This window comes from Salvelinus fontinalis, chromosome 21, assembly GCF_029448725.1.
Source record: "Salvelinus fontinalis isolate EN_2023a chromosome 21, ASM2944872v1, whole genome shotgun sequence".
In the NCBI taxonomy this organism is placed as follows: domain Eukaryota; kingdom Metazoa; phylum Chordata; class Actinopteri; order Salmoniformes; family Salmonidae; genus Salvelinus; species Salvelinus fontinalis.
In genome coordinates this window covers 48,380,091-48,392,590 of record NC_074685.1, presented here as the reverse complement: position 1 = coordinate 48,392,590, position 12,500 = coordinate 48,380,091, and the positions used below count along the sequence as shown (strand labels likewise).

Genomic DNA, 12,500 nt, shown 5'->3' with positions numbered 1-12,500 from the left:
ATGGGACAGTATAGAACAGACATGGGACAGTAAAGAACAGACATGGGACAGTATAGAACAGACATGGGACAGTATAGAACAGACATGGGACAGTACAGAACAGACATGGGACAGTAAAGAACAGAACAGACATGGGACAGTATAGAACAGACATGGGACAGTATAGAACAGACATGGGACAGTATAGACCAGACATGGGACAGTATAGAACAGAACAGACATGGGACAGTATAGAACAGAACAGACATGGGACAGTATAGAACAGACATGGGACAATATAGACCAGACATGGGACAGTATAGAACAGACATGGGACAGTATAGAACAGACATGGGACAATATAGACCAGACATGGGACAGTATAGAACAGACATGGGACAGTATAGAACAGACATGGGACAGTATAGACCAGACATGGGACAGTATAGAACAGACATGGGACAGTATAGACCAGACATGGGACAGTATAGACCAGACATGGGACAGTATAGACCAGACATGGGACAGTATAGACCAGACATGGGACAATATAGACCAGACATGGGACAGTATAGAACAGACATGGGACAGTATAGACCAGACATGGGACAGTATAGAACAGACATGGGACAGTATAGACCAGACATGGGACAGTATAGAACAGACATGGGACAGTATAGAACAGACATGGGACAGTATAGAACAGAACAGACGTGGGACAGTATAGAACAGAACAGACGTGGGACAGTATAGAACAGAACAGACATGGGACAGTATAGAACAGAACAGACATGGGACAGTATAGAACAGACATGGGACAGTATAGAACAGACATGGGACAGTAAAGTAAAGTACAGACATGGGACAGTAAAGTAAAGACCAGACATGGGACAGTATACAACAGACATGGGACAGTAAAGAACAGACATGGGACAGTATAGAACAGACATGGGACAGTAAAGAACAGACATGGGACAGTATAGAACAGACATGGGACAGTAAAGAACAGACATGGGACAGTATAGAACAGACATGGGACAGTAAAGAACAGACATGGGACAGTATAGAACAGACATGGGACAGTAAAGAACAGACATGGGACAGTAAAGAACAGACATGGGACAGTATAGAACAGACATGGGACAGTATAGAACAGACATGGGACAGTAAAGAACATACATGGGACAGTATAGAACAGACATGGGACAGTATAGAACAGACATGGGACAGTATAGAACAGACATGGGACAGTATAGAACAGACATGGGACAGTAAAGAACAGACATGGGACAGTATAGAACAGACATGGGACAGTAAAGAACAGACATGGGACAGTAAAGAACAGACATGGGACAGTAAAGAACAGACATGGGACAGTATAGAACAGACATGGGACAGTATAGAACAGACATGGGACAGTATAGAACAGACATGGGACAGTATAGAACAGACATGGGACAGTAAAGAACAGACATGGGACAGTAAAGAACAGACATGGGACAGTATAGACCAGACATGGGACAGTATAGAACAGACAAGGGACAGTATAGAACAGACATGGGACAGTAAAGAACAGACATGGGACAGTAAAGAACAGACATGGGACAGTATAGAACAGTATAGAACAGACATGGGACAGTATAGAACAGACATGGGACAGTAAAGAACAGACATGGGACAGTAAAGAACAGACATGGGACAGTATAGAACAGTATAGAACAGACATGGGACAGTATAGAACAGACATGGGACAGTAAAGAACAGACATGGGACAGTAAAGAACAGACATGGGACAGGTAAGTAAAGAAAGTGGGGAATCCCAGCCCAAGAGCTCAAGTCAAAGCCAGACACTCTACCTTCTAAAATAACAGAACCTGTAATCTACTGTCATATAGAAATATGTCAAAAGGTCTATAATATCTAAAGCCATATTTCTTACACCTGACGAATACCTTCTAAGATAATAAATAATCAAGCTACATAACCAACAGTATAGTGTCCTGCTGTACCCAGACTGCACATTACCAGTCCACTACCAATGTATTGCTACGGTTTTGAGTTGAAGCCCAATCTCATTTAAACTCAAAATCATTCCATGAATTCAACAAAAACCTCAGAGAAAGTAAAGGCCAAATTGTCTCCATTATTCCAATTCATTGAATGATTCCATTTTTTTATTTAAAGAAAAGGGTATTGACCCCAAACCTAGAACAGTCAATTGTATGTGACCCTTAAGTAAGCCATGAACCCTGACCTCTCTTCCTGACCTCTCACCCTGACCTACCTGTGACTGCACATTATCTCCGACTTGAGCCCCCTGGTAAGAGGCCCCATTCAGACTCTGCATGTTCATGAACATGTCCCCAGAGTTAGGGAGGCTAAAAGAGGCAGAGGAACCTGGAGAGGAGAGATGGAAGTAGCTGAATATAAGAACACATACAGATCTAGGATCAGCTTCCTCTCACCCAATCCTAATCTTAACCATTAGTGGGGGAAATGCTAAACTGACCCCAAGATATGAGTCTAGGGGCAACTTCACACTACATTACACTTACTGATCCATACATCCGAACAACTCAACTATCCAAAACAAGACTGAAGATATAGACAGGACCAAAGAAAGAGAAATGAAAACAGAGAGAGTAAAGACCGAGGGAAGAGAGATGGAAACAGAGAGAGTAAAGACCGAGGGAAGAGAGATGGAAACAGAGAGAGTAAAGAACGAGGGAAGAGAGATGGAAACAGAGAGAGTAAAGAACGAGGGAAGAGAGATGGAAACAGAGAGAGTAAAGAACGAGGGAAGAGAGATGGAAACAGAGAGAGTAAAGACCGAGGGAAGAGAGATGGTAACAGAGAGAGTAAAGAACGAGGGAAGAGAGATGGAAACAGAGAGAGTAAAGAACGAGGGAAGAGAGATGGAAACAGAGAGAGTAAAGAACGAGGGAAGAGAGATGGAAACAGAGAGAGTAAAGACCGAGGGAAGAGAGATGAAAACAGAGAGAGTAAAGAACGAGGGAAGAGAGATGGAAACAGAGAGAGTAAAGAACGAGGGAAGAGAGATGGAAACAGAGAGAGTAAAGACCGAGGGAAGAGAGATGGAAACAGAGAGAGTAAAGACCGAGGGAAGAGAGATGGAAACAGAGAGAGTAAAGACCGAGGGAAGAGAGATGGAAACAGAGAGGGTAAAGAACGAGGGAAGAGAGATGGAAACAGAGAGAGTAAAGAACGAGGGAAGAGAGATGGAAACAGAGAGAGTAAAGAACGAGGGAAGAGAGATGGAAACAGAGAGAGTAAAGAACGAGGGAAGAGAGATGGAAACAGAGAGAGTAAAGAACGAGGGAAGAGAGATGGAAACAGAGAGAGTAAAGAACGAGGGAAGAGAGATGGAAACAGAGAGAGTAAAGAACGAGGGAAGAGAGATGGAAACAGAGAGAGTAAAGAACGAGGGAAGAGAGATGGAAACAGAGAGAGTAAAGACCGAGGGAAGAGAGATGGAAACAGAGAGAGTAAAGAACGAGGGAAGAGAGATGGAAACAGAGAGAGTAAAGACCGAGGGAAGAGAGATGGAAACAGAGAGAGTAAAGACCGAGGGAAGAGAGATGGAAACAGAGAGAGTAAAGACCGAGGGAAGAGAGATGGAAACAGAGAGAGTAAAGACCGAGGGAAGAGAGATGAAAACAGAGAGAGTAAAGAACGAGGGAAGGGGGATGAAGGTCTAGATACTGTATGTCCAAGAACCATCAAAGCAACCTAAACAGGAACTAGTGTACTCATCTCCTAAATGAAGCCACCTAAACAGGAACTTGTGTACTTATATCCTAAATGAAGCCACCTAAACAGGAACGTGTGTACTCATATCCTAAATGAAGCAATCTAAACAGGAACTAGCGTACTCATATCCTAAATGAAGCAATCTAAACAGGAACTAGCGTACTCATATCTTAAATGAAGCAATCTAAACAGGAACTAGTGTACTCATATCTTAAATGAAGCAATCTAAACAGGAACTAGTGTACTCATATCCTAAATTAAGCAACCTAAACAGGAACTAGTGTACTCATATCCTAAATGAAGCAATCTAAACAGGAACTAGCGTACTCATATCCTAAATGAAGCAATCTAAACAGGAACTAGCGTACTCATATCCTAAATGAAGCCACCTAAACAGGAACTAGTGTACTCATATCTTAAATGAAGCCACCTAAACAGGAACTAGCGTACTCATATCTTAAATGAAGCAATCTAAACAGGAACTAGTGTACTCATATCCTAAATGAAGCAATCTAAACAGGAACTAGTGTACTCATATCTTAAATGAAGCCACCTAAACAGGAACTAGCGTACTCATATCTTAAATGAAGCCACCTAAACAGGAACTAGTGTACTCATATCCTAAATGAAGCAATCTAAACAGGAACTAGTGTACTCATATCTTAAATGAAGCCACCTAAACAGGAACTAGCGTACTCGTATCTTAAATGAAGCCACCTAAACAGGAACTAGCGTACTCATATCCTAAATGAAGCAAGCTAAACAGGAACTAGTGTACTCATATCTTAAATGAAGCAACCTAAACAGGAACTTGCGTACTCATATCCTAAATGAAGCAACCTAAACAGGAACTAGCATACTCATCTCCTAAATGAAGCAATCTAAACAGGAACTAGTGTACTCATTTCCTAAATGAAGCAACCTAAACAGGAACTAGCGTACTCATATCCTAAATGAAGCAACCTAAACAGGAACTAGCGTACTCATATCCTAAATGAAGCAACCTAAACAGGAACTAGTGTACTCATATCCTAAATTAAGCAACCTAAACAGGAACTAGTGTACTCATATCTTAAATGAAACAAATTGAATTCAGGTTGAGGTGGTGGAGAGGGAGACAAGCTTCCACTATGGTAGGGGGTGTGAGAATGGACCGATGGAAGGACTAGTTCTAGGTGGGATGAATGACCACAACACATAAAAGGTTTCCTAAAAGAGAATCAGTACCGGCTGTGAACATGTTGGTTAAAAGGGAGTTTTTGCTCTCAGCAGAGTCCAGTTGAAATTCCTCATCTTTCATCTGGAAGCCTGGATAAAAGAAAATGGAAGGGACTTGAAAACCTCCCATCATGCACTTTGACTTTATTAACCCCTGAGTCTCATTGCCTACAGCAATTGTATTGGAATTGTAAGCACTGCTATAGAACATAAAATGAAGATGAAAAATGGGCTTAGGTTTGATTTGATTTGACGTCAGAGCGTTTTAATTTTAATAATTCGTTGTGTTGATTTTTTATGATCAATATTTAATTGTCATTTGCAATTTTAACAAACAATTCCAGATGTCACTCCCTCCCGCCCACCACCCACCCAACTACCCCTAGCAACCACATACCCCACTACCCCTAGCAACCACACACCTCACTACACCTATCAACCACCCACCCAACTACCCCTAGCAACCACACAACCCACTACCCCTAGCAACCAGCTCACCCCACTACACCTATCAACCACCCACCCAACTACCCCTAGCAACCACCCACCCCACTACCCTTAGCAGTACCACAGTCACAGGGGTGTCAAACTCATTCTGCCTCCGCAGGCCTCATTCAGTCTTTACAGAGGTCTGGAGGGTCGTATTCAAAATGTGTTATATTTCCTTGCCGTCAAAGTGTCCCCAAAAAATTCTGTCAAAATGTCGCAAAAAATAGTCAGTCAAAATGTTTTAAAAAATAGCCCTCTAACCATAGTTTGTGGGAATTTGTATACTCTTTAACTGTCTAGCTTTCATTTCAGTGATTGTTAGCAACCTGGACCGAGTGAAAAGACTGTATAAATGTAGGTCCAATATCATTTATACACTTTTCTTTTGTTTTATTTATATATATAGATTGTTTTATTTATTTTTTGAATCCCATTTGTATGTTTGATGCCCCTCGTCTACAATATTACTTCTTAGGAAGTTGAATAAATGAAACAATGAAAACAAAATAACAAAAGAAAAAATGAATAAAGGAAAAAGTAGGAAAAACAAGAAACAATCGGCAATAATAATAATAATAATAATAGTAATAATAGCAGCCGGAAATCATCCCTTTTGTTATGTATCGAACACCACTTCTGTGTTACTATCCAAATCTATATATGTTACTGTGAAATGTATACATTTCCCTTTTTTACACATTTACCGCAACATATACATACGACTCTGGTCTTACCACCCAAGTGTGCCTACCAGAGTTGGGCGTGGTGGGTGAGTTGGCCTGGCTGTTGTGAATGGCTGCTGCCACGGCGTGGGTTGCCGTCACCGCTGTTTTGGCTGCATAGAGGTTAGCCTCCTCCTGGAACTTGCCGATGTTCTTCTTGTACCGGATCCTCTTGTTGCCGAACCAATTGGACACCTGAGTAGGACATCGGCAAGTTCCAGGAAAGGGAATAGAGAAAGAACGAGAGAGAGAGAGAGAGAGGGAAGGATGAGAGATAAAGGGGAAATAATGTAGTGAGTCAGACATTGTCCACCATTTTGAAAAAACATCACTTCAGGTTGTCCCCACCCCTGGAGAGGAGTAGGAGGCACTCAACCGAACGTGAGACGAGGGGCAACCAAAACAATCACAGGAGCATTCTGAATTAAACAAGAGCGACTCTTGCTCACAATTAAAATCTTGATGTTTTATTGACCTAATTCTGAGTTAAAGTCATGACGTTTCGGCCAGTCATGATTTCAACTCAAAATTAGATCAATAAATAAAGCATTGTGGATGAGAGTCGCTCAAATTCCGGCGAGGACCAATCAGGACTGTCGTGTGGATGGCCAGCCAACTGTTAGACGCAGTCCATCACCAATCTCTCTACAGCTGTCACCAAAGAGTGTGATGGGTATTCCATCTAGGAGAATAATATTTTGACTAAGCTACTGTCTAATGTCAATGTTGTTACCATAGAAATAGAACGCATTGTATTTCTATGGTTGTTACCCTGTCTCATGCATTAAAAAAAAAAACATTCCAAGAAGTGGCCCATTTTCTAAAGATTGTCAGGATAGGCCTGTCTATTATAGCCTGGTTTCTAAAGAATGTCAGGATAGGCATGTCTATTATAGCCTGGTTTCTAAAGAAAGTCAGGATAGGCATGTCTATTACAGCCTGGTTTCTAAAGATTGTCAGGATAGGCCTGTCTATTATAGCCTGGTTTCTAAAGAATGTCAGGATAGGCCTGTCTATTATAGCCTGGTTTCTAAAGATTGTCAGGATAGGCCTGTCTATTATAGCCTGGTTTCTAAAGATTCTCAGGATAGGCCTGTCTATTATAGCCTGGTTTCTAAAGATTCTCAGGATAGGCCTGTCTATTATAGCCTGGTTTCTAAAGATTGTCAGGATAGGCCTGTCTATTATAGCCTGGTTTCTAAAGATTGTCAGGATATGCCTGTCTATTATAGCCTGGTTTCTAAAGATTGTCAGGATAGGCCTGTCTATTATAGCCTGGTTATTGTCTCTGTTCAGCTACTACATTCCACTTCTTTCCAGTCCTGTCATTTGCCAACGAGACTAGCCTTTCGGCAATGTTCAAATAAGAACATTCTATCATAAATGAGCTCGAAGAGATCATTTTATCCTGATTTAAATAACCTCCATAGCTATCATCCAATCACAATGTTTATGCAAATTAGACTGATAGGAAAACATTCTAACTTAATTCATGAATTTGACTGGAAACATTCTAACATTGGGCATTCTGACTTAATACATGTCATTGTAAAGATAAACATTGGAGCGCGGGGAGATCAGAGTATTCACCTTTGTTGCATATTTACTACCAGCCAAAGTGATCACATCACACCAGAGAAGCACTCGCCATTCAGACTTCTCTCTAGTTCACTCTGTCAACACCGTAGCCTATTTTATATCCGGCAAGCAAGAGCAAGGTCCTTCTTTTCTCGAATATATATCTTTTTTTAATTTCTCAAAATAAGTGACCAAACTATATTGATACGTCTGGGAAAACGGATCGGGCTAGGCTACTGGTTCAAGAGAAATAAGGAGAATAGAGAGAGGAGGAAAGAGAGAGACGGCCAGCGGAGATGCTAGTGGAGATGCTAGCGGAGATGCTAGTGGAGATGCTAGCGGAGATGCTAGCGGAGATGCTAGCGGAGATGCTAGTGGAGATGCTAGCGGAGATGCTAGTGGAGATGCTAGTGGAGATGCCAGAGGAGATGCTAGTGGAGATGCTAGTGGAGATGCTAGCGAAAATGCTAGTGGAGATGGTAGTGGAGATGCCAGTGGAGATTGTAGTGGAGATGGTAGTGGAGATGCTAGTGGAGATGCTAGTGGAGATGCCAGTGGAGATGCCAGTGGAGATGCCAGTGGAGATGCCAGCGGAGATGCCAGTGGAGATGGTAGTGGAGATGCCAGTGGAGATTGTAGTGGAGATGGTAGGGGAGATGCCAGTGGAGATGGTAGTGGAGATGCATGAATTAAGCAAGAAAGGAACCGTGAAGACATAGAAGACACAACGTCCGAACTGAAATGGGACTTCTGCTTTATCCCAACCTCCCATAGACAACCATACATACAGAGGTTGGAGCAGGGGACTGTTACATACATACAGAGGTTGGAGCAGGGGACTGTTACATACATATAGAGGTTGGATCAGGGGACTGTTACATACATACAGAGGTTGGAGCAGAGGACTGTTACATACACACAGAGGTTGGAGCAGGGGAATGTTACATACATAGAGGTTGAAGCAGGGGACTGTTACATACATACAGAGGTTGGAGAGATTGGAGCAGGGGACTGTTACATATATACAGAGGTTGGAGGGATTGGAGCAGGGGACTGTTACATATATACAGAGGTTGGAGAGGTTGGAGCAGGGGACTGTTACATATATACAGAGGTTGGAGAGGTTGGAGCAGGGGACTGTTACATATATACAGAGGTTGGAGAGATTGGAGCAGGGGACTGTTACATATATACAGAGGTTGGAGAGGTTGGAGCAGGGGACTGTTACATATATACAGAGGTTGGAGAGGTTGGAGCAGGGGACTGTTACATATATACAGAGGTTGGAGAGATTGGAGCAGGGGACTGTTACATACATGCAGATGATCGGAGAGATTGGAGCAGGGGACTGTTACATACATGCAGAGGTTGGAGCAGGGGACTGTTACATACATGTAGAGGTTGGAGCAGGGGACTGTTACAAACACATAGAGGTTGGAGCAGGGGACTGTTACATACATACAGAGGTTGGAGAGGTTGGAGCAGGGGACTGTTACATACATGCAGAGGTTGGAGCAGGGGACTGTTACATACATGTAGAGGTTGGAGCAGGGGACTGTTACATGCATGTAGAGGTTGGAGCAGAGGACTGTTACATACATATACAGGTTGGATCAGGGGACTGTTACACACATATAAGGGTTGGATCAGGGGACTGTTACATACATACAGATGTTGGAGAGGTTGGAGCAGGAGACTGTTACATACATATAGAGGTTGGAGCAGGGGACTGTTACATATTTAAAGAGATTGGAGCAGGGGACTGTTACATACATATAAAGGTTGGAGCAGGGGATTGTTACACACATATAAAGGTTGGAGCAGGGGACTGTTACATAAATACAGAGGTTGGAGCAGGGGACTGTTACATACATGAGAGGTTGGAGCAGGGGACTGTTACATAAATACATAGGTTGGAGCAGGGGACTGTTACATACATGTAGAGGTTGGAGCAGGGGACTGTTACATACATATAGAGGTTGGAGAGATTGGAGCAGGGGACTGTTACATATATACAGAGGTTGGAGAGGTTGGAGCAGGGGACTGTTACATATATACAGAGGTTGGAGAGGTTGGAGCAGGGGACTGTTACATATATACAGAGGTTGGAGAGAATGGAGCAGGGGACAGTTACATATATACAGAGGTTGGAGAGATTGGAGCAGGGGACTGTTACATACATGCAGAGGATCGGAGAGATTGGAGCAGGGGACTGATACATACATGCAGAGGTTGGAGCAGGGGACTGTTACATACATACAGAGGTTGGAGAGGTTGGAGCAGGGGACTGTTACAAACACATAGAGGTTGGAGCAGGGGACTGTTACATACATACAGAGGTTGGAGAGGTTGGAGCAGGGGACTGTTACATACATGCAGAGGTTGGAGCAGGGGACTGTTATATACATGTAGAGGTTGGAGCAGAGGACTGTTACATACATATACAGGTTGGATCAGGGGACTGTTACACACATATAAGGGTTGGATCAGGGGACTGTTACATACATACAGATGTTGGAGAGGTTGGAGCAGGAGACTGTTACATACAAATAGAGGTTGGAGCAGGGGACTGTTACATATTTAAAGAGGTTGGAGCAGGGGACTGTTACATACATATAAAGGTTGGAGCAGGGGATTGTTACACACATATAAAGGTTGGAGCAGGGGACTGTTACACACATATAAAGGTTGGATCAGGGGACTGTTACACACATATAAAAGTTGGAGCAGGGGACTGTTACATACATATAAAGGTTGGAGCAGGGGACCGTTACACACATATAAAGGTTGGATCAGGGGACTGTTACATACATACAGAGGTTGGAGCAGGGGAATGTTACATACATGTAGAGGTTGGAGCAGGGCAATGTTACATACATGTAGAGGTTGGAGCAGGGGACTGTTACATACATACAGAGGTTGGAGCAGGGGACTGTTACATACATGTAGAGGTTGGAGCAGGGGACTGTTACATACATGTAGAGGTTGGAGCAGGGAACTGTTACATACATACAGAGGTTGGAGCAGGGGACTGTTACATACATACAGAGGTTGGAGCAGGGGACTGTTACATACATGTAGAGGTTGGAGCAGGGGATTGTTACACACATATAAAGGTTGGAGCAGAGGACTGTTACATACATATAGAGGTTGGAGCAGGGGACTGTTACATGCATGTAGAGGTTGGAGCAGGGGACTGTTACATACATGTAGAGGTTGGAGCAGGGGACTGTTACATACATGTAGAGGTTGGAGCAGGGGACTGTTACATACATGTAGAGGTTGGAGCAGGGGACTGTTACATAAATACAGAGGTTGGAGCAGGGGACTGTTACATACATGTAGAGGTTGGAGCAGGGGACTGTTACATAAATACATAGGTTGGAGCAGGGGACTGTTACATACATGTAGAGGTTGGAGCAGGGGACTGTTACATACATATAGAGGTTGGAGCAGGGGACTGTTACATACATGTAGAGGTTGGAGCAGGTGATTGTTACACACAAACAAAGGTTGGAGCAGGGGCCTGTTACATACATATAAAGGTTGGAGCAGGGGACTGTTACATACATGTAGAGGTTGGAGCAGGGGACTGTTACATAAATACATAGGTTGGAGCAGGGTACTGTTACATACATGTAGAGGTTGGAGCAGGGGACTGTTACATACATATAGAGGTTGGAGCAGGGGACTGTTACATACATATAGAGGTTGGAGCAGGGGACTGTTACATACATATAGAGGTTGGAGCAGGGGACTGTTACATACATGTAGAGGTTGGAGCAGGGGACTGTTACATACATATAGAGGTTGGAGCAGGGGACTGTTACATACATGTAGAAGATGGAGCAGGGGACTGTTACATACATGTAGAGGTTGGAGCAGGGGACTGTTACATACATGTAGAGGTTGGAGCAGGGGACTGTTACATACATGTAGAGGTTGGAGCAGGGGACTGTTACATACATGTAGAGGTTGGAGCAGGGGACTGTTACATACATGTAGAGGTTGGAGCAGGGGACTGTTACATACATGTAGAGGTTGGAGCAGGGGACTGTTACATACATATAGAGGTTGGAGCAGGGGACTGTTACATACATGTAGAGGATGGAGCAGGGGACTGTTACATACATATAGAGGATGGAGCAGGGGACTGTTACATACATGTAGAGGTTGGAGCAGGGGACTGTTACATACATGTAGAGGTTGGAGCAGGGGACTGTTACATACATATAGAGGATGGAGCAGGGGACTGTTACATACATATAGAGGTTGGAGCAGGGGACTGTTACATAAATACAGAGGTTGGAGCAGGGGACTGTTACATACATACAGAGGTTGGAGCAGGGGACTGTTACATACATATAGAGGATGGAGCAGGGGACTGTTACATACATATAGAGGATGGATCAGGGGACTGTTACATACATATAGAGGATGGAGCAGGGGACTGTTACATACATGTAGAGGTTGGAGCAGGGGACTGTTACATACATATAGAGGATGGAGCAGGGGACTGTTACATACATATAGAGGTTGGAGCAGGGGACTGTTACATAAATACATAGGTTGGAGCAGGGGACTGTTACATACATGTAAAGGTTGGAGCAGGGGCCTGTTACATACATATAAAGGTTGGAGCAGGGGACTGTTACATACATGTAGAGGTTGGAGCAGGGGACTGTTACATAAATACATAGGTTGGAGCAGGGTACTGTTACATACATGTAGAGGTTGGAGCAG

General features: G+C 43.3%; 1 protein-coding gene across 5 annotated transcripts in view; it reads right to left on the bottom strand.

Annotated features, from left to right (window-relative positions):
- Positions 1-12,500, bottom strand: part of LOC129819049 (pre-B-cell leukemia transcription factor 3-like) — a 112,500-nt gene that overhangs the window by 8,589 nt on the left and 91,411 nt on the right. For 2 of the 5 annotated variants that reach the window (XM_055875561.1, XM_055875562.1), the window contains 3 exons: positions 6,209-6,374; positions 4,978-5,058; positions 2,264-2,376 (listed from right to left, as the gene is read on the bottom strand). In XM_055875561.1, coding sequence (XP_055731536.1) covers positions 2,264-2,376; positions 4,978-5,058; positions 6,209-6,374 — 360 coding nt within the window. The remainder of the gene's footprint in view (positions 1-2,263; positions 2,377-4,977; positions 5,059-6,208; positions 6,375-12,500) is intronic. The other 3 variants (XM_055875563.1, XM_055875564.1, XM_055875565.1) reach the window with 2 other exon arrangements.